The 21,786-nt window shown below is 40.7% G+C and overlaps 1 protein-coding gene across 13 annotated transcripts in view; it reads left to right on the top strand.

Annotated features, from left to right (window-relative positions):
- ERC1 (ELKS/RAB6-interacting/CAST family member 1) overlaps positions 1-21,786 on the top strand; it is a 163,253-nt gene that overhangs the window by 120,619 nt on the left and 20,848 nt on the right. For 10 of the 13 annotated variants that reach the window (XM_081209879.1, XM_081209886.1, XM_081209874.1 and 7 more), the window contains 2 exons: positions 4,141-4,285; positions 18,459-18,560. In XM_081209879.1, coding sequence (XP_081066005.1) covers positions 4,141-4,285; positions 18,459-18,560 — 247 coding nt within the window. Of the gene's footprint in view, positions 1-4,140; positions 4,286-18,458; positions 18,561-20,445; positions 20,513-21,786 lie in introns of all 13 variants that reach the window. The other 3 variants (XM_081209878.1, XM_081209877.1, XM_081209875.1) reach the window with 1 other exon arrangement.

Here is a 21,786-nt window from a genome sequence, read left to right as displayed (position 1 = left end):
GCTGGGTTTACAATGAGCCGGAAGGAGGGACAGACGGCAGTCCCTCCTCCCGCCTCCCTGTAAACCCAGCCAGAGCCGCAGACACACTCTATGCAGTTCTTGCTTTAAAGGGAGAGCTGCACAGAGCTTGTCGGCAGCAGCGGCTGTTGCTGGCTTCGCTCCATAAGACGCACAGACATTTCCCCTTACTTTTTAAGGGGGAAAAATGCGTCCAATGGTGCGAAAAATACGGTATGTGAAATATTTGCCTTAAACTGTGCCACCTACAATAAAGGGGTGGTACATTCATGAAATTTGTTTAGGGTTTCATTAAAATTGCGTTAAGGTTAACCCCCACTTTAAAGAAAGTAGGGGAGAAACATTCCACATCCAACATACTGAGGGGATTTAAAGGCCCCCAATATACTCTCAGTGTAAATAACTACTATATGTGCTATGTACTATATGTACATATGTGCATATATGTACTATATGCAGCAATTAAGATGAGATGTAACCCCAAATAGTATTGTAGGGGTTTTATTCATATATAAAGTTGATTTTCAGTTTGGGGGAAGGAATCATCAGGGATTTGAGACCCCATTGGGCATCATTATCAACTCCATAAATAATCTCTGTACTATAAACCGTAATCTCTTAATACAATTTTATTTTTACATTAAACTGGAATCATTATCAAATGCATTACATTTGAATCAGCATATAAGCAAGGTGTTTTGGGTCTATCTTTTTTGCAAGCATAAAGAAGTTGAACTAGCAAGCCTAGACTTAGCTAAAAGGTAAAGGTAAAGGACCCCATTCAGTAAATATTATTGTCCTTCTATGGCTTTGAATGATATGCAGCGTTGGTCAGCATTGATAGCAATCACTTAGCAAAGAATTGTGAAATATAGCCTTTGTGAAAAATATAATGGTTTGTGTAATGATCAGAAACCTGGGTTACTGTCAAAATATGTTCCTGTATTGATTTATAGGTGATGGAGATTAGTCTTAAAAAGTCAAATTCATAGCAGCTTTGTGATCTGTGCAGCCAGACCATTCCTTATTCTTAAATTAGTATAAAAAGCATACCAGTCTCTTTCATTTAATGGGAAAAATAACAGATCTAGAACAGGGAGAACATCAAGCATGTTAAGAAGTTTACTCCATCACTTTGGGGCCACTGTAGTTACCTCTGAAACTGAAATTTAGCAGCTCACTGGTGAGCAGAGGCCGGCAACAAGAAGCACTGGTAGGGCTGAGATCTATTGTTTCTAAGTGGTTGCAGGGCTGTCCAGGTGTCCTGATTTAAAAGCTGCTCCTTGAGACAGGAAATTGTATCTTGTTCTGAGGTTTACTGTAATAAAGTACATAGTCCTGAGGGATGGCGCTGCTGGGTCCATGAATCACTTTATGGGCAGGCTGCTCTGACCTCGGCCCAGTGATTTATTCATATCATTCCGCAGCAGGAATGGGAGAAATGTGACCAGCAAATGGTCTTGCTCCATGGATGAGCCTTTAACTAGGAGACCAATATATATCCTTGAAGCCAGATCCAAGATGCCTTTGCAGTATGCCTTGGGAATCTGTTAACAGGGGAATTCCTCAGATTTCCTGAATGTGCTTTATGATCTGTCAAGATCTGAATGGCTTGCTTAAAAAAAGTAAAGGCTACAGACTGCTGTAAACACACTTAACTAGGGAGTTAAGCCTTAGGACTTATTTCTTAGTTAACTTACACAGGGTTGTATTGTTAGAGAAAAATCAGTACATTTCAAGTGCAGGGTTCCCAGTAATTCGCTCTCAACTTATATTTCTGCCTAGGAATTATTTTGCACAATGCTTGTGCTGCTACTGTTTTGTACAAGTCGAATAATGTGATGGTAGAGTTCTGATAGTAGAATAAATCTGCAGTTCATAGAACTTACAGTTGTCAGCGATAGGATAAGGACTTAAATCGGGGGTAGGCAACCTAAGGCCCGTGGGCTGGATGCGGCCCAATCGCCTTCTCAATCTGGCCTGTGGACAGTCCAAGAATCAGCATGTTTTTACATGAGTAGAATGTGTGCTTTTATTTAAAATGCATCTCTGGGCTATTTGTGGGGCATAGGAATTCATTCATATATTTTTTCAAAATATAGTCCAGTCCACCACATGGTCTGAGGGATGGTGGACCGGCCCATGGCTAAAAAGGTTGCTGACCCCTGACTTAAATTATTAAAATAATTTACTCATTGAAAAACCTGTCCAAAACTGCATACCTAGTGTTTATTCATTAGTCATCTGTTGATGACAGCAACTTTGAGTGATTACTTACACCTGTGAAACTGCTGTCACAGATCAAATATTATAGACAGAGCTTTCATATTCCTTAACTAGCACCAGCTGAAACACATTGCTTTCAGTGACAGCAGTTGATGCTTTCAACTGCTAATCATCACGTGGCAAAATATCATCAAATGGCATGTATCCATGTGTGGATCTGCCCAGATTAATATAAGAATAGACAGTAACTTTTCAAGTGCAATATGCATTACATGATATCTTTCTGTGTGTGGCTGGACTATATGTGTACACTCGTTATCTTTTCCTGCCAATTCTAGCATGTTTTCCTTCCCTTTCTTTTGTGCTTGTCAAATTCCTAGTTCATAGTTGGTATCGTACACCCCAAGATTGGCATTCTTTTAATTATACAAAGCAATTTACACTTACATTCATACATACAACAAGCCTAGGCTAATGACTTTCATATAGGGTTACATATTGGTCTGAGAGGACAAGCTAATGCTTTTTTGCCATATACCTGTCTTAAGATCTAGAGTGGGTTATAGCTTTAAATCAAGGATGGCCAAACTGTGTGGCTCTCCAAATGTTGTTGGGCTACAACTCCTATGATTCTTGGCCACATTGGCTAACACCATCATGAGGGTCACACGTGAGCTAATCTTGCTATAAATAATTTCAAGTATAAAACCAGTAAAGGAATATCACATTTGGACCAGCATCCTTTAGTTAAATAATGTGAAAGGTAGTACTTAGGAAGAGAACTACAGTACAGTGGTACCTCGGGTTAAGAACTTAATTCGTTCCTGAGGTCCGTTCTGAACCTGAAACTGTTCTTAACCTGAGGTACCACTTTAGCCAATGGGGCCTCCTGCTGCCGCCGTGCCACCGCCGCCGCACAATTTCTGTTCTCATCCTGAAGCAAAGTTCTTAACCCAAGGTACTATTTCTGGGTTAGTAGAGTCTGTAACCCGAAGGGTCTGTAACCTGAGGTACCACTGTACCATCTGACAGCTTGCATGTTTATATCGTGGAAATAGGAACAATCTTTTTTTATTTAAAAAAAATGACAAAAGTTGGCCTGAATCATTAGACACTGTGTTGGGGATATAGTGACTAAGGTGCTGGGGTGGCGATTAAGGCATTCATTATCTCTTGTCTTAGCCCTGAGCAGTGATTCTATAGTCTGAGAATCTTGCAAGAAGAATGAGGATCAAAACATTGTAACTATGGGAAAGCAAATATTGATTTATTTTATATTATACAGAATTTCTATAGAGAGGTTGAGAATAAAAGCTGAGTCATGTGACCACATCATTACCTTTATTGTGGGGAATTTTTCTACTTAAGGCCTAGCTGCATATTGTACCGGGGGGAGGGGGAGTAGTTTGGAATGTATTGAGTTCACACCTTGAACTAAGGACTGATTGCAAACTTCTACACAGACTATTTGGGTTTATATTATCCATTTAGAATGCAGGTAGAGGTGGATAATTTGCAATTTGGAGAGGTCTCCCAGGCCTGGCTCCTGTTTTGACAGCCCATTCAGCAAAGCATCCTCCAGTGGCCTCTCTTCTGTGTCATGGGGACACAGGCAGACACAGTCTGGAGGTAACAGCAAACAGCACCAGCCACACCCCAATAAGTGCTAGGTGGCTGTGTCTGGGAGCCACCTTCATTTAAATTTCCCACATAATACCACTCTTGGCCATTGCGTTGATCTAGCAGCTTGACATTCATATGACAATCCTTTTTAAAAGCATGGTTTTAAAGGGGGACCTGGGGCAGGTGGCAGTAATAAACTTAAAAACTTGACCAGGTACAATTAGATGTTGTTGAATGTACGTGCAATTAAGCCATTCTCCTGTTCTTTTTCAGGCAAGAAGCCCTTCTAGCTGCCATTAGTGAAAAAGATGCCAATATTGCTCTGCTGGAGCTGTCGTCCTCCAAGAAAAAAACGCAAGATGAAGTAGCTGCACTTAAACGAGAGAAAGACCGCTTGGTGCAACAGCTGAAGCAACAGGTACGAGAATATTGTTTGATTCAATATGTGAGTCTGCCGTTCAATTTGCAGCTTGCCTTAGGCAAATCCCCTCGGCTACTACCTACCTCCTCACATGTCATGCTTTCCCCAAACTGAAAGCTACCACAGCACTTTAATATTTTTTCCAGCTATGAAGGCTGACTCTCTTACTTTCTCAAAAAGAGAAAACGCCAAAGGTTAAAGGCAACCAGTTTCTGGTGGGGTTAGGAATCTGTCCTATAAATAGTTACGTGCAAGACTGAAGTAAGTCCTACACATTAAAAATCGTTGATCATTTTATTTTTCTATGATATGAAACAAGTGGCTGGAGTCCACATGGGCTGTATGAGGACTAATAAACTGAAAGCTAAATCCAAATAAGACAGAACTGCTCTGTGTGGATGGCCTGTCAATCCAGACAAGTAGCATTGATCTTGCTCTGGATGGAATCTCAGTCCATGTAACAGCTTGGGTTGGATTAAAATGGGTCTAGATAAGCAGTTTATTCCATGTGTGCCTGGGACTGAATAGGAGCATCGTGTCTGTAAGTGACAGCTTAGCTTCCATGGAGGAATAAGAAAGTGCTTATTACCTGTAGTAACTCTAGGAACATCGGAAACCCAGCCATATTTTATGTAAGAAGTCCCACAAGTTATTTTGAGAGAGTTATAGGCATGCAGACCTATTATTAAGATGCTATCCTAGATTAGTAGATAACAAACTTATGTCAGAAAAAATTCATGTACAACTTATGAGACATATGCTCTCCTCCTTTTTCTAGCTAACACAAACATGGGAGAACTGTTTGAAGGAAAATTGATACTTCTGAAAAGCTATAGAAGTCACTTAAACTATTCTTGGTGATTTTTAGCTAAGTAATTCATTTGCCAGATAGTTAGCAGCAACTCCCATCTTTGGACAGCCACTTTTGGGCCCCCAGCCATCACCACCACCACCACCACCATTTACTTCACTTTCACTCCTATTACAACTAAATTACTTTGTTGCCAAAGGCAGCAAATTGGAGCCAAAAAGCCTTTCCACCAAAGGTTTCTTCTGAAGCACCGGTACTCTGGTAGCAGTGGTTTTTCACTTAACATTTAATACTGAAATAAAATGTTTAATGTTTGCTCAATTAAGTTCTTTTTCCGATAGTTAAAACCAACATTAAAACAGGTCAGAAATCAACTTTACAGTTTTTGTAATATTCAGCTTTACTGGAAGAGTAATAAATACTGTCACTTTGCAGCAAGATGGCCATTCACCAACAAAAGGCTTTGATACACAGACTTTAATGTAAAATACATATTTTCATTTCACCATGCTGATAAAATGCTTCTTGGCATTTGACATTTGACATCCATCCTCAACAATATGAGGAGAGGAACGAATTCTAGTATTATGAGAATCTATGATCCTGCAGGCTTGATGCAAAACCCGAAGTAAAAGCCTTGAGAGTATTTTCCTATCATGAGCTTCTTAGGTTTTTATCCTGAAGAATGTGAGATTTGTAACTCTCACAGAAAATACTTTTTAATAAACAGGTGTCTCCTGAAAACCTCCTTTTATGTGGTGTTTTTGGCTGCCCTTCTATCAGTTGAATAACCTGTTCAGCATAGCATTATAGTTCCATTTTTATAGATTGAAGAACAGTTAAAATCCAAATCATATACGTAGTAGGTAACTTTCTAAACCCCTTAAAGCATTTTGTAACCATCAGTATCATTCTGCTTAATACATTCCACTTGAGATGTGGCTAACGGCAATGGGGACAGGACAAGCTCTGTCTCATTTTCTAACCACCATGAAAGCAACAACTGAAGACATCTGTCTATGGAGGACCAACACAATATATTTTGTTGCACAAGGCAAAGTACAAGATGGCACCTCCTTCGATTCCATGTACAAAAGCCAAGTGGGCTTGCAATTGGCTCTTACATCAACACTGGTGACAGGATAACATCCTCCACCAGACCAGAAGCAGCAGACCAGATTAGAAGGCCCAAGAGACAGGCCACTTGGCAACAGAGTTATTAAATAGTTTGGCAGAAATAAAAAACTGAGTTCAAGTTTTTCATCTGGCAGCGTGGGCTAGGACAGCATCTAGATTCCTCTCTCAAATCCAGCTCTTTGACATCTAATTTATCTTACAACTTAGCGTAGAATAAAGTTCACAAAGAAGTCAACTGGAGTTTTCCAGAAACTCTGTAGCCACGCTAACCTTTGGGTTAGAGTACAGAAGCAAAATTACTCTTTGAAAATGCTTCACAACTTCTATCCCAGATGAATGGTAAGTAGCCAGTGTAACATCAACATTTTCAGAATTAGTTCTGTGAAATGTAGACTTCTTGTTATAACTTCTGTTACCCAATAAGTAGGTAGGTTCCATGTTGGAGATTCAGTTTTGCTGTGTAAAGGGGAGTTCATGTCTCATGAATCTGTTAATCTCTACCCAGCAACCCCTAAGGAAAAAAGGCAACCATGGATGAGAGCATATCATCTCAGAAACTGGTTAAAATATTAAGAGCCAAGAGTATTCATTAATTAAATAAATAATAAAAATTAATGAGTAAAACAATGTATTTCTCAAACTATGAACAATGTAAAGTGTGGATCATCAACAAACTGTTAATTTTTGCAAAAAACACAACAAAACTAGAAAACTCAGTTTGATAGCAGTAGAAGGGAATTAACTCATAACATGACTAGCCTCTGCAAGAGTGTTTCAGTCAAAAGAAAGGAAATACAAAAAGTTTGATTGAACAACTTAGATTCAGCAACCAAATAATGACTACCTATTTTGTAGCATTCTGTGATGATTCCTTCAGTTTCCCTATTTGCATTCCTCACACAGTATCAGATTCCCACCCACTCAACTAGCAAATTGGTTACTGTTAAAGAGAAGGGAAGAGTTTTGGCAAAGACATTCTGGTTCTTTAATTTCTCTGTGTGCTTGTGTTTAACTTTGGATGAGGAGAAGTATTTCAGAAAGAGGATATGGTATTAGTGTTGTTTTAATTTAAAGTTCCTAGTCTTTTAGTAGCAGGAATGGGTTTTAATATAGAGACAAATTCATAGCAAAATGCTTAGCATTGACCAGGCCATTCCAGTAAACTGAGCTGCCTGTTCCAGATTGACTTTCAGTGTTCATCCTGTATTTCCTGTATCATTGAAAGGATGAAGTGCAACTGTCACCATATATTCTGGCCACAGTTTAACTACCCCCTCCCAGTAATTTTTCTTAACTGGTTCCTGGTGCCATACTGGTTGTGGGGGCTCTATTTAGAGTTGGGAGGGTGAGTAGCATAGCTTCTGGAAAGCAGTACTGTTTAACAAAGTCCAGATGTGCTGATGAGTGAAGCTGGTACACTTGGATTAGAAGTTATAGCTGAGCCCTGCTATATGTGTGGTGAGGCACTCATTGTGGAAGTAATGTAAATCTAAATAACTTGGCCTGCTTATGTACAGTTTATCTACCAGATATGTGTCACAACATAGTTCTCAAATCATTAGATGCTGATTATAGTTTATCACCATGTAAAGTGCTGGTCTGCAGCTTAGCTTTGTCAGTAGAAGCCATGGGGAGATAGATTTTCCTGTGATGTCTTTAGTGCTTTAGATTTCTGAGGTTTCCCAGCAGAAGCTCTTCAAGACAAAAGCTGTCACTTGCCCCTATCTGCCTGCTAGTTGATATTTAAAGAATTCTCGTAGCAGTGAGGCAAGCCTTAGAAAAGGATGTGGAACACAAGCACACTGATGAATCAACCCCAATGGATGTGTTTGGGGCAATAATAATATATAATAATAATAATTTATTATTTATACCCCACCCATCTGGCTGGGTTTCCCCAGCCACAAGGGTTGAGCATCCATAGCGTGAAGACATCTGGATCCCCCCAAAGAGTATATTGCTTACTCCAGGTTTCAAATGATGGAACTTCTCATAAGCAATAATAGCATAGGCTCAAAACATAATCCCAAATATGAACAATGGCAATCGAAAAAATGAATATAACTGCACTGTTTTTAGGCAGATGGCAATTGACCTTATAGGGGGAGATGGTCTGGCTTCAGAAAACAGTCTCCAACTCAGAAGAGCTTCACCAATAAGAACTTCAACTCTCTGCTGCCAATAAGGTTTTTCTGTCTCATGTTTGACTTGCGAGCACCACCTGTGCTCTCTTAGTCTATGTTTTCACACCATTAACTTTAAGTCTTTTTTAAAAAGTTTTTTTTAAAAAAAGTCAACAAAGTTACAGACAGGAAAGCTGGAAGTACAGTGGTACCTCAGGTTAAGTACTTAATTCGTTCCAGAGGTCCGTACTTAACCTGAAACTGTTCTTAACCTGAAGCACCACTTTAGCTAATGGGGCCTCCTGCTGCCGCCGCGCTGCTGGGGCACGATTTCTGTTCTCATCCTGAAGCAAAGTTCTTAACCTGAAGCACTATTTCTGGGTTAGCGGAGTCTGTAACCTGAAGTGTATGTAACCTGAGGTACCACTATAACTGTATCAATGACCAGGGCTGACCTATTTTTCAACAGTTGAATCAATCATTACATATAGCCACTGCCTAAAGCAGTGGTTATTTTCCTATAGAGCAGTGTGCTGTGGCACCCTGGGGTGCCTTGAATGATGGTTGGGGTGCTGCAGGCAATACTGGCTTTTGCCCTCTTTCCTTCCCTCCCTCCTTTGATGCCCTCTCTGCTTCCCAAAGGGTTGCAGCAGCCCTGACTGCAAGCTCCACAGGTGAATGTTGCCTCTGGAGCTGGCCAGGGGTTCTGGTTGCCAGGAACCGAGGTAACCTCAGAGTAAGCAAGCAAGCAGGTGAGGGAGCCCAGCCAGCCAGTCCTCCAGCCCTTGATGTTGGGAATGGACAGGCAAGTCCCAGGCCCCAATGGGACTGTGTGAAGAGGCATCTCTTTGGGGCGGGGGGGGGGGGGTAGATCACAGACCAGGGACTGCAGCAGTAGCTGCCCAGAGGACTCCCAAGGAGAGGGGGCTGAGGGAACACTCCACAAGGGAGGGTGTATGAAAAAGGGTGAGAGGCTGCCAGCTCTGCAGGAAAGGGGTGACATAACTGGGCTCCTGAGCCCCACAGGGGTGCCGCAGAAAGAATGTAGTGGACTCAGAAAGGTTGAAACCTATGCTCTATAGAGGTTTTTTTTTTAACCCATTCATCTCTGTGGTTTCAGATTATTTTAGCTGCTGTTCTTTGTTTTTGTTTGACTGGCTTTTAATTCCTGCCCCCCAAATCTGATAAATATATAATAAGTAATGAAAATTCTGTATAGCATTTGAGTGACCAATTCTCAATAGTTCTTACAACAACCATGTAAATGAGGTTAGTATTATCCCCTAATTTGTAGGTATGCTGAGACAGAAAATATCCTGGTTTGTCTTAAGGTCAATTGGTTAGTTCATGGTAGAGGTGAGATTTGAATCACATACTTCCAGATTCACAATTAATTTATTTTGCTATTATGCTTACATTGCCATATAAACAATAGACAGTCAATTAGTAGGCAAAAAAATGTAACATTAAAATTTAGTCTAAGTTTTCAGTCTGTTGCCTTGCATTGTCACCATCACAATGAAATTCTTTTCTTCGATGATGCAGACAGAACTTTAAATGTGAGGGTTGCCTTTCCAAAGTATGTTAATCTCCCCCACATGTTGGAGCTGTGGTTGCTTCTACCCTGAATTCATTCTTGTGGCTAACAAAATGAGATCATAGAATCAGCACAATTCTGAATCTCCAAAAGACTAAGAGAGATAAATTAAGGTAGTACAGAGGATATAGCAGAATTCACATGAAAACTAGGTGCTTTCATTGTTTCTGTACAAAGTTTAGAGTTACCTATTTACTTAAACTTTTTATGCTTGTTTGTAGTGTCTTGAATGAATGTGTCTGGGGTGTTTTGTAGATTTTTAAAAATAGTTTATTTTATGTACTATCCAGCTCTGGTATTGGTACTGATGTAGAATGGGCTATAAATCTAAATAAATATGTATATATCAGATTGCTGTCTTCCCTACCCTCTGCCTGCCCAGTCTCATACAGAATCTATCCTCTTTATATTTCGTGCTGAAATCAGAATCTTACATTTCTGCCAACTTCTGAAGTTAAAACTGTTTTTTAAAAAAATAAATAAATAAAAATCCTTGTATGTATGCATAGTTAAAATGGGAAGGCTGTGCTCTGTGTGGAAGCAATAAGTAGCATGAGGTTTTTTAAAATCCATGTTGCCCATTTCTGCATCCCAAAAGGAAGCAGATTGGGTTTCAACAAGTTGTGCTTGACTGGAGATTGAAGAATCCATTGTCTGGGAGTCCTAGGGAAATCTGGATTCAGATCAGCTCCCTTTTAACCATCTGTTCCATCTTTCTCCTCCATTATTTCCAGATGTTTAAACTACTACAAAATTCTGATATAACTTTTGTTTCCTCTTCCACTCTCTATAATCAAACCTGACGTCCTTCCCATTATAGGTCTTCTGCCTTTTATGATACTGTGGGGATTTTATAAACTTTTGGCTTTCCTGATCCTTCTCAGGACCCCCAGTTACTAGTAAATCAGCCAAGACTTCTGGCCTTTTTCTGTTAGCTCCTTCATTCCCACCTCTTCTTTTGCTTCTGTCTATGATTTGTGATAATCCTTCAGCTGGCTTGCTGGCCTTAGAATGACACTATCATCAAGGACATAAGGCATAAGGCTGAGTACGGTAAATGATTTAGGTTTCTCTTGTTCAGGGGAGGTTGTTCACCACACACATGCACCAGATACAGTGGGCAGTTCTAATCAGAGAATGCTTCAACACTATTTTCCATGTCCTTTGCTTGTATATGCTGTCAGTGTTATATAAAAGCCAGTTCCAAGGGTTCCATCACACCTGAGTGTCACACTAAGAAATTTAATCCAAATTGGGATGGCTCTCAATCATATCTGTGCAACAGAGTAAAATAAGGAAAATCTGGGACACAATTTGGACTGGGAGATAAAAATTGTAGCTTGCCTCAGGTACTAGCAGTAAGGGTCCTTCTATATGGGGATTTTCTTCTTGCCCTACCTATGGTAATGATGGGCATTAGGAAGGGGTATAGAGTATAGAGTCTACAGTATATCTTAGGTATACAGTACTGTAATAGCTTTCCCCTTGCTTCCCTCTCAGACTCAAACTAAGATACGTATTCAGGAAAGAGGTGGGCAAGGGTGAAGGGAATGCCTGAGAACAAGTGACTTTCAAAAGACCATATATCCTCTCCACAAAATGTTACGGACAATTAACTGGTATAGAATAAATAAGAGATTGGCGCTAAATGAAAGTCATTTACCAGTACAAATGTCTACAAGACATTTACTAGTCATCTACTGTTCAAATTGTATGGTAACCCTTTTATTATATACAAGTGACAGAGAAGGTGGCCGGGAATTATCTGTGCCTCTTTGTGTGACTATATATACTGTCACCGTGTAAATGAACACTCAGCCAATGAACAAGATATGTTAAGGATAGATGAGGAGTGGAGAACCTGTTGGACCCCAACTCCCATCAAGCCCAGCCAGCACAGCCAGTGGTCCAAGATGATGGGAGTTGTAGTTGCACAACATCTGGAGGGCCACAGGTTCCCCATCCCTGGTGTAATTTAGCTAAGCTATTTTGTTTGTAGCCTTCCCTCAGTAATTATATGAAAAGAGGAATTTTCTGCCAGTTTGTATCTTATGTGTATGTGTTGTTCAGCCTTGTGTTAAGCTGCAAGAACTAGCAATTTTAAGAAAATACCTTTAAAATTTAAGGACATGTGCAAGCATATGTACGTCCAACTTGTAAAGCCACTGTTGAAGGAAGGGTACTTGTCATGAGCAACCGTGTCTACTCAGATCCAGCTTAGGGAAACCTGTTCCTATGTGTTTGAGGCAGAAGCTGGCTGTGCATGGTGTATATTTCTAAAAGTTGTGGTGTAAAAAGCTTGTGTGTGTGTGTGTGTGTGTGTGTGTGTGTGTGTTTTACGTACCAAGCAAATGTGAAACACAATAAAATTGCAAGCAGTGCTTTTTTGTAAAAAGTGGACAGCCCACCTGAAGTATTTGGGAGACTGGTGTGAATGATATCATGATTCTGAATCACTGATAAATACATGAGTCAAAAGCACAGTGAAAATCTGTGCTCACTCTGCACACAAGACCATCACTAGTTGTCTTTCTAAGGTAGATCTGTAAGCAACCAATTTAATATGGCTGCCGCTGCCTTGCTTACTACTCCAGAAAATATTGTGAAAGCACTTGGCAATGCTAAGGGAAGAAGTGAGGGAGGACTGTACTCCTCCTCCTCCTCCTCCTCCTCCTCTTCTTCTTCTTCTTCTTCTTCTTCTTCTTCAGCCAACTTTGATTATTACTCTGCCAAAAGTAATAGCAGGCTCAAATAGTTTTGTTTCTTTAAATAATGTTGCTATCAGCAGTGTTTATATGATGCAGACACAGGCGCATTCATGTGTGCACCCAGAACTGTTCCTACGCTCTTGCAGACAGCCTGTGTTAAGCTGACACTGAGCAGTCCCCATCACTTTAGAATCCAGGAATTTACATCTATTGGTAAGCATTTTTTCCCCTTCCTAGGAACAGTTCCTAGAATTGGGATGGCGGCCTGGGAGGGGATGATAGTATTTTCAGCCTACATATAACCCTTTGAAGGTGCAAGCAGATTTCTGGGTCATATGGTAACACACACAAACAAAAGCTCTGGTGAATCTGTGAGTGTTGATCACCTTAGATTTGTTGCCATTTCAGGCAGTTCAATAGCTACTGAAAGAATTCCTAGCTGCCTAAAAGAAGGTTGTATAGCTGCAATTATTGTCAAAACAGTGAGATGGCAGTGTGTGTGTGTGCCCTGTTACTGGAATCTGAATAATTCACCCACAAATAGATGAAAGGAGAGCCAGGCACCATCTTTTTTGGTGCAATAGAAGTGGTGATATAAAATTGTAATTGTTTGAAACTACTTCATTGAGCTTTTATGATAAATTTCTTTTCACATTGCCTTTGAGAAACTATTACTTTGTCCAATGTTGCTAATGACATTGCCATTAGAGAAACTAGACTGCCCTTGAAGCTTCAACTATTGGACGTTTAAACTGCACTTTTCAAGTTTGCAAAACTGGAATGAAACCCTTCATAACTTCCATAAACTGGAATGTTGGTTAATGTGATTCTATTTTACAAATATTAGGGACATGGGTGGCGCTGTGGGTTAAACCACAGAGCCTAGGACTTGCCGATCAGAAGGTTGGCGGTTTGAAACCCTGTGACGGGGTGAGCTCCCGTTGCTCGGTCCCAGCTCCTGCCAACCTAGCAGTTCGAAAGCATGCCAGAGTGCAAGTAGATAAATAGGGACCGCTCCAGCGGAAAGGTAAACAGCGTTTCTGTGCGCTGCTCTGGTTCGCCAGAAGCGGCTTAGTCATGCTGGCCACATGACCCAGAAGCTGTATGCCAGCTCCCTTGGCCAATAAAGCGAGATGAGCACCACAACCCCAGAGTCGGTCACGACTGGACCTAATGGTCAGGGGTCCTTTTACCTTTCTTTTACAAATGGATGGTAAATCTTGACCTAAACCAAACTTGTGGTGCGCTGAACCAAATGTACATGTATTTTGCCTGTAAGGTATTTAATAAACCCACTGTTTTTGTAGTCACAAGAAGCAAAACTTAAGGGCTCATCCAGGCTTCCTTTTGTGCCATTTTTCTAGACATCTCCAGGTTTTAAAGTTGCCTGGAAAGCTCAGCGCCAAAGAAAGTCTGGATGAGCCCTAGGTTCTTGGGACAGTCCAGTCCACACATAGCTTATCAGCTGCGTGGATGATAAACTGTGTTTGAAGTGGCTTGTTCCAAACTGTGCAGAGGAAGGAGCATCCAGCACTCTTCCATCAGGCCTAGAGGCAGTTCCAGCTGATAGTCCCTGTTAACATCTGTTGTTTATGAGACAAAACCAGGGTTAGGGAAATTGGTATATAGGCTGGAAACAGCTTTGGTGGATAGGCACAGCAGAATGGATCACAGGGTGATGGGTGCAGCACCTGATTTAGGGTGGTGCAGGTGATTCCCCCCCCCCCGGGCACTGAGCCAAGGGAGTGCAAAATACTACTACTAATATTTTTTTTAATACCCTTTTTTTTTAGCACCAAACGTTTGTTCTTGCTTAGGGCACCATATTACCAAAGTCCGCACCTGGATGAGTGAAAACTAAAAGCATTGTACATAAATTGTATTGTACATAATTTGGAAGCACAATGTTCCTAGTATGTATATGAAGCTAATTATATTTCGTAAGCTGCCTTACAGAGGATTTGCCTTGTAAGGCAGCCTGTAAGTACTTCAAATAAATAAATAGAAATAAATAAATAAACTATCCAGTGGAGGTGTAATTGAACTGAGATTTATATATTTTAATCATGAATTCCCCAGCTCCCTTCAGTACCTTAGCACAGATGATATTCCTTAGGTGCCTATTAAGCAATTACTATAATTTTTTGTTCTCTTCTTACATTATTGCTTTACCTCATGTTAGATGTAAATTTAGATACATGGCAGTGTAGCTGCAGCACTGGCCCATATTTTTGTATATGCTGCCTATCACTGAAGTATGTTTGACAGCTGAACTGTATCTTATAACTTCTACCTGAGAGTTGAGCTTGTACTTTTCAGTACAGTTGGCAGAATAACTCATGTTTTCGGTCCAAATTGCCTATTTTCATTAAAGTAATTTACTTAGTGCTAGAAAATCCAGATGAGGAAATTGAAATTATGGACAACTTTACTGACACATCATTAATTTTAGTTCTGTTTAGATCTTCTTGCCATGTGTCTTTTAGAGACCCTTACTTCAGCAGTTTATTTAAAAAAAGAAGACAAGAAAGCATCCTAGCAATTTTACAAGGTTTAAAATGTGATATTATGTGCATAAAACCAACAAAGACTTATCCTGCTATAAAACATAGGCAGTGGTAGCAGCTGCCCACTGCTGCTGCTAGGGTGAAGGGCAGGGCGAGGCATCTAACAGCAGGTGGAGCTAGGGTCACAGTAGGCAAAACACAGGTGGCACATAGACAGGCTTGATGCATACGGAGAAGAAGTCGACAAGGGGTGAATGGGATAGAAATAGTCAGGGTAGAGACTGGGAGGGAGAATAAACAGGTTAAGAAGGGTTAGGGGGAAGCAAGCAATGTTAGAGGCTGAGTGGAGGCAGAAAGGGAGTAAGGCGTGCTGCCCTGCAAAAAAAAATGAAGTCATTTTTTCCACAGTGTAGAAACCAAATCATCTTATCATGGTTCTCTGCCCCTGCTCCTTCTGCTGCTTCCCAGCCAGTCTCTAAAGTGTTGTGTTGGCTAAGCTCCTGTCTCTCAGAACAGAATGGCAGGAGCAATGTGAGACGATGAAAGCATCCTGAATGAATTCTGAATATTCCAGGGTCACCAGTCAGAGTAAACTTAAGGAAAGTGTTTTAAAGTGTGTGTGCTCTGGATTATTGCTGGGTGTTGGTCTGGAATAAGACAGTTTGTGCACATTGTGGCAAATAATACTGTCCTGATTGACTGGGTGTTTCCAATTTCAAGGCAATAATGCAATTTGGAGAATGGGTGAGTTTTGTCACCCTTTCTGAACTTTTTTCCCCCAATGAGAAATTGCTTGGAAAAATGCATTGGGTGGTGTCTCTCCTCCTGGAGATCTAGGGGGTTGCTGTCTGAGATGGCACAGTACAGTTTATAAAAATAAGTAACATCTGGTTTCTCAAAACAATCACGAGTTTTGGGTATCCTTGTAACTTTTATTTTACATTGTAACATTATTATTGACCAGTTAACATAAATTAATAAAACAGCAAATACTCCATTCAAAGTCATATATTGCTTCTTCCCTTTGTTTATAAATATATTTGTGTGTCAGCCTTTGGATTCTAGGTTTCGAGACTGAAATTACTTGATGTTTGTGTCATGCCACAGGTTGGGACTTCCAGTAAAATAGTTCTCATGTTTCCTTATAGTGTTCTGGAGCCCTCTTGAACAGTTTTCTAAACAATGATCGCCAGAATTATTTCCCACATCACCATTCCAGTCACATATTTTGCAAGAGCGTGAAATATCACATTCCTACATTTAATGTAAAGTCGCTTGGGCTTTTCCCCAGCTGCATCTGTTTTAAAAGAATTGCTCATGGCTAACCCCTTTGGAGATGTGTGGTGTGTGATTTTGGACGTTATACCACCACATCTAAGAGTTTAAGGCAGAAGGTAGGGCAGGTGTTTTTTCCAGCTCTGTAAACAAGGACTGAAGTCTGAGAATGTTTATCACAGTGCTGTTTTTATTTCACAATGGTTAAGTGGCTGGTGATGCAACAAGCTGTAATTCAAGATCAAAAGAACACATCACTTCTGATGATTACTATGTTAGACTCCAGGAGCCTTCACAATAGACGCATACAGTGGTACCTTGGTTTTCAAACAGCTTAGTTCTCAAACTACTTGGAACCCAAACACTTCAAACCCGGAAATGAGTGTTCCGGTTTTTGAACTTTTTTTCAGAAGCCGAACATGCTCCGATTTGAGTGCACAGTTTTGTTTTGAGCGAGCAGCTTGGCCCCAGCAGCGACTACCGCTGCTTCCTTCCCTTCCCTTTCCTCTGCTGGGAGTTGGGCGGCTCCTCGGAATGTTAAGTGACTCTGAAGTAGGGAGACTAGGAAGTTGGTGACTCTCCCCCAGCGCGCAGAGAGGCGGTGTTTGGAGGGGAGAGTGGGGGGGGGAGAACTATGCTGGGCAGGTTGACCTTCCCACCCCCTCGCCTTCCCTCCCTCCTCCCACCCCAAGCCCAACCCTAAGCGAGGTCCAGATGAGGCAATGTGGGCGCTGCATTCCCGAGTGGGGTATTGGGGCGGTTGGACTGCATGCAGGCTCCATCCTGCCCGGCTCAGTGTCCAGTGGCTAGGAGCACGGTCGAGAGCAGCCGCCTCCTCCTCCTTTCCACGCTCCGGTGCTGCTGCAGCATCCTGGAGCCGCCATGCCAGGGACGCACAGGCAGCGCCCGACCAGCTCACGGCTGCCGCTTTGTCATGCTGCCTAAAGTGGAGACAGAAGCCCTGGGACTCGCCAGGGTGAATGGGGAGCGTGGACAGATGCCGGAAAACATGCAGCCCCCTCCCACATCCAGTTAGCTACCTCCTTCCCCACCCCCACGTGTGCTTCTGAGTTCAACACCACTCCCTAGCAACTGGCATTTAGATGTGGCATCTTTACTCTCTGATATCAGATCTTAGTCCTAGGATTTGATGGCTCTTCCTCTTCATCCCGCCCCCACGTTCAGCCACTGTCCCTCCACCCAACAAACAAATACTTCCTGCCAGAAAACCCTGGACTTTATTCCTCCCACTTGGGGGGTTCTGGCCTGTTAGGCCCGTGAGCAGCCTCTTGTCCTTACCATATTAGCTGCCCTTTCCATTTTGCTTCCTCTTTGCTAAGTCATTCACCCTCCAGGGCTTCTTCTGGCCTTACATACATTTTAAATACTTTTTAAAAGTCTTAACATCTTGGTGACTTGGCACAAGGCCTGCAAAAAAGGGATCCATCTCCATATGCTAATATTCTGTTTTGCTTATTTTACCTTTGAGCATCTCTTGTGTCGAACCAGAAAGAGTCTTAAAAGTTTGTAAGTTTGTGGGGAATTGACTTAATAGAATACTAGGCATTGGGTTATATTTGTGTTCCTGATTCAATATTACTGTCATCTTTTTATTTAATAAAAAAAAACATTACTGTCATCTTAATTTGTTTTCCTGATCACACATTTATTACACGTTCTCTGTACTAATAAGTCTAAACCTACCTAATCCCACCAAGCAGGTTTCATCAATAAAGTGATAGGAAAGGTAATTTTATATAATACTACCATATTCTTATAGTTTAATTTTTTTATCAGTAATTTGCTTTTAGCAGGTATGTCAAATGGCTTGTCCATATGAAAATGGTTTTCCCTTAGATCACTTGAAATTGGAATTAGATATTATTTCATATGATTATCTGTATATAATAGGAAATTTATACTCCAGTTCTATTGTTATATTTAATACATTGTGTACATCTCTTTTATAAATAAAACCCTGAAAACTCAGTATTCTTATGTCTCTTTTGCAGACTCAAAATCGCATGAAATTGATGGCAGATAACTATGAGGATGATCACCTCAAATCGTCATCTCATTCCAACCAAACTAACCATAAACCCTCCCCAGATCAGGTAAGAGCCCTGCTCTTTTTCTTTTTACAGTGATCCTTTACTGGTGTGTACTGATTTGTATATCTAGGACCAGAAGCAGCTTTTCCAAAAGGGAATTAAAAGAATTAGCTTGTTCTGATTTATGACATGGATTTCCCTGCTCTGGTATAAAATTGGAATTCCTGTTAGCAAATCATTAGATTTCATTATTTCAGAAGGACTGGTCTAGCAGAGGTTTGTTGGCATATCATTCCTAGTGTAACTCAAGTGAACAGTTATTTCAGATTGCTTCTTTCTATGGAGACCTGTGTGCTCAAATCTGTGGCCTTATTGCTTGTTTGTAAGGGTGGCTGCATCCATGCGAGGAAATCCCAGCCTGTGCGCTAAATGATCATAGGCTGTTCCTGTGCATGCTCAATGAAGCTTGTCCTAAAAGAGAATCAATTTACCATTTCCTATGCACAATTTAACTTCAGATGTCGCTGACTGAACTGAGACGTGCTTGGAAACTAACAAGATGCTTAGCAAAACCCATATTCAGTGCAAGAGGACCTCCTAACTAGAAAGCTCTCACCAGTACTACAGCATTCACTAACTTAGTTAGAAATAATAATAACCCTTATCTGGTTACCATCTAGCTTGATAAGGTGAATATCTCACACATCTGCACACTCTTGTAATTCTAAAATCATCATAGAGGTATCCCATTTATATAAAAGTATGCCTATGTTGTGAAATGTTTATAGGGAGAAATGAAAAATGTAAGTGTGTTGAAAAATGCTTGAAATTGCCCACTGATGCAAAAATTATACTTCAGCCACTTCCAAAGTGATATTAAAGTGGAGGAAAGCTTAGGGAGACTTGGTATGTTGTGTGTGCTTTCCTCTGAAGGACACAAAGAAAAAAACAAAGGAAGGGTCACTCGTAATTTTTCTCTCCCTACCACTTTCTATCATTCTAAGCTTTAAAATTAGAATCCAAGGGTCATCTAGTCCAACCCCCTGCAATGCAGGAATCACAACTAAAGCATCCCTGACAGGTGGCCATCCAACCTCTGTTTAAAAACCACCAGGGAAGGAGAGTCCACCACCTTCCGAGGGAGTCCATTCCATTATTGAACAGCTCTTACCGTCAGAAAGTTCTTCCTAACATTTAGTCAGAATCACCTTTCTTATAACTTGAATCCATTGGTTCATGGTTCAGGTCCTAAGCTCTGCAGCAGAGGAAAACAAGCTTGCTCCATCTTCCATGTGAAAGCCCTTAAGATATTTAAGAAGGTATTTATTTCAGAGTACAGCCACCAAAGGAATCATTGTATCCTGCTTTATTTATTTATTTATTTGCCAAGGGGACACGTTTCTAAAACCTGCAGTAGGGAACTGAGAGTCCTGCCTGAAAGCCATTTGAGGCTATCAGTAGTTGGAAACTTTCAAGCTACTATTTGGAGATGTCAGACATAACATTTCTCATGATGGAGCAGCATTGATGTTGCAGATTAAAACAATGTTCTGCAGTTCTGACTTTCATGGGGAATAAAAGGATATTTGTTTTGCACACTGAAAGGAGGTGAAGGGGCATTTCCTTCATGTGAAATATGATTGCAGCAGAAGGTAGTGATCATATGAGATGAAGGCAAACTGTCAGATGTAGAGAAGTTCAGCCACAATTACCAATCAGATGTGCCTTCAGCATATTTTAATGTTTAGAAATTAACTAAATCACCTAAGAATACTTATAGTGATTCAGGGTATTTGAAGATAGCAGAGTAGAAGATACAAGGAATTAGTGGCTATTTTTTCTCCCACTAGAACGTTTTTCTTTTGTGTGGTTTAAATACTAATCGAGTCTTTATTTCATTCCCATGCTGCTCTGGGGCTTTTCCCCCTTGTCTTCTCTCAACCAATAGGATGAGGAGGAGGGTATTTGGGCATAGCCAATCAGATGCTCTTAGTTCAGCCATTTTGTTCAGAACGGTGAGAATCAGCTTTCTTTACCAGTAGAAAAGTTTCCCATGGTCACTCTTGCATCTTGCTTCTGTGTGATTCATGAGGTTTGGGTGTCTTTCCTTTCCCTTTCTAATGTGGCCTCTGCATGTAAATGTTTTCCTACTTATTTGTATTTTTTATTTTTTTTAATCTGTTAACTTGTTACTGTTTTGTGTCGTTGTGAGAATACACTCCCAGAGCATGTGGTTGGATTTATATGCAAGCAGCAGCATGATTCATGTTGTAAGAGGGAATGTCGCCATTATACTTTAGCAGTAGTTTAACCATGGTAGCTAATATTTGCAATTAGAAAAAACTTTTGCTATGAAGCTGAACAATCCAGAGGTTCTCTTTTTAAAAGTAACAAATCACTCAAATCACTTTTCTGCAGGATTTGAGCACGATGAACCATGCTGCTGATATTGCTGCAAGATTGTTGGGTGCCCCCAGTTACCTACAGTGTTTGATAAAGCAAATGAGGATTTGGAGAAGATTAATAGTAACTTAACGGAAGAAATAGCTTTCCAACTTTTCTGCATTCTGCCTGATTTATTGTCTTGTTAAATATATTGTTTCATTGGTCAGATCCTCCGTTCTAAGTCAATTATGTAGGAAACCCACAGCAATTGTGATAGGGCCAAAGTTTTAATTTTACAACCTGGGAGTTGAATTGGCACTCCCTTTATTTGGGAGGGGGGAATGATTTAATTCATGCTCATTAGTGATCTCACGCCCCTTTGGAGTCTTTCTTTGCCATGTCTTTGTGTTTGTGTATGGTGTTAAAACTATTCAACATGATGGTGAAGAGTAAGTATCATGCTGAAGGATGCCAGGGAGCTGGGTGAGCTGAGAGGTAAGTTAATGAGGGGGAAGAGGAATTAGCTTAGAAGGCAGGAGCAGTTCAGACTCATTTACATGGTAAAATGAAAATACTGTGGCAGATGTTGATTAAAGGAACTTCCATTTAAACACTGCATGTACAAAGAGGATAAAATTGAGGAAACATATGTGCTTCTCTGTCAACAAAGTGTTTGCTCCTGTTACTTTGGAAGACAAGAACTGACACAACAGATAAAAGGGTAATGACATCACTGGGGCTTTAGTAGTTGTTTGCAACTTATTTGCTGTGGTGTAACTCCTACATTTGAAATCTTAATAAAAGAGGCAAAGGGTAGGACATGAGGATGCAAGAAAAAGGAAGAGAATATGAATATTGGAATGGACAAGAGAGAAGATGGACCATCAGATCCATTACTGAAGTG

Source organism: Podarcis bocagei (genome assembly GCF_964188305.1).
Source record: "Podarcis bocagei genome assembly, chromosome: 10".
Classification (NCBI taxonomy): Eukaryota; Metazoa; Chordata; class Lepidosauria; order Squamata; family Lacertidae; genus Podarcis; species Podarcis bocagei.
This window is presented reverse-complemented; position numbering and strand designations above follow the sequence as displayed.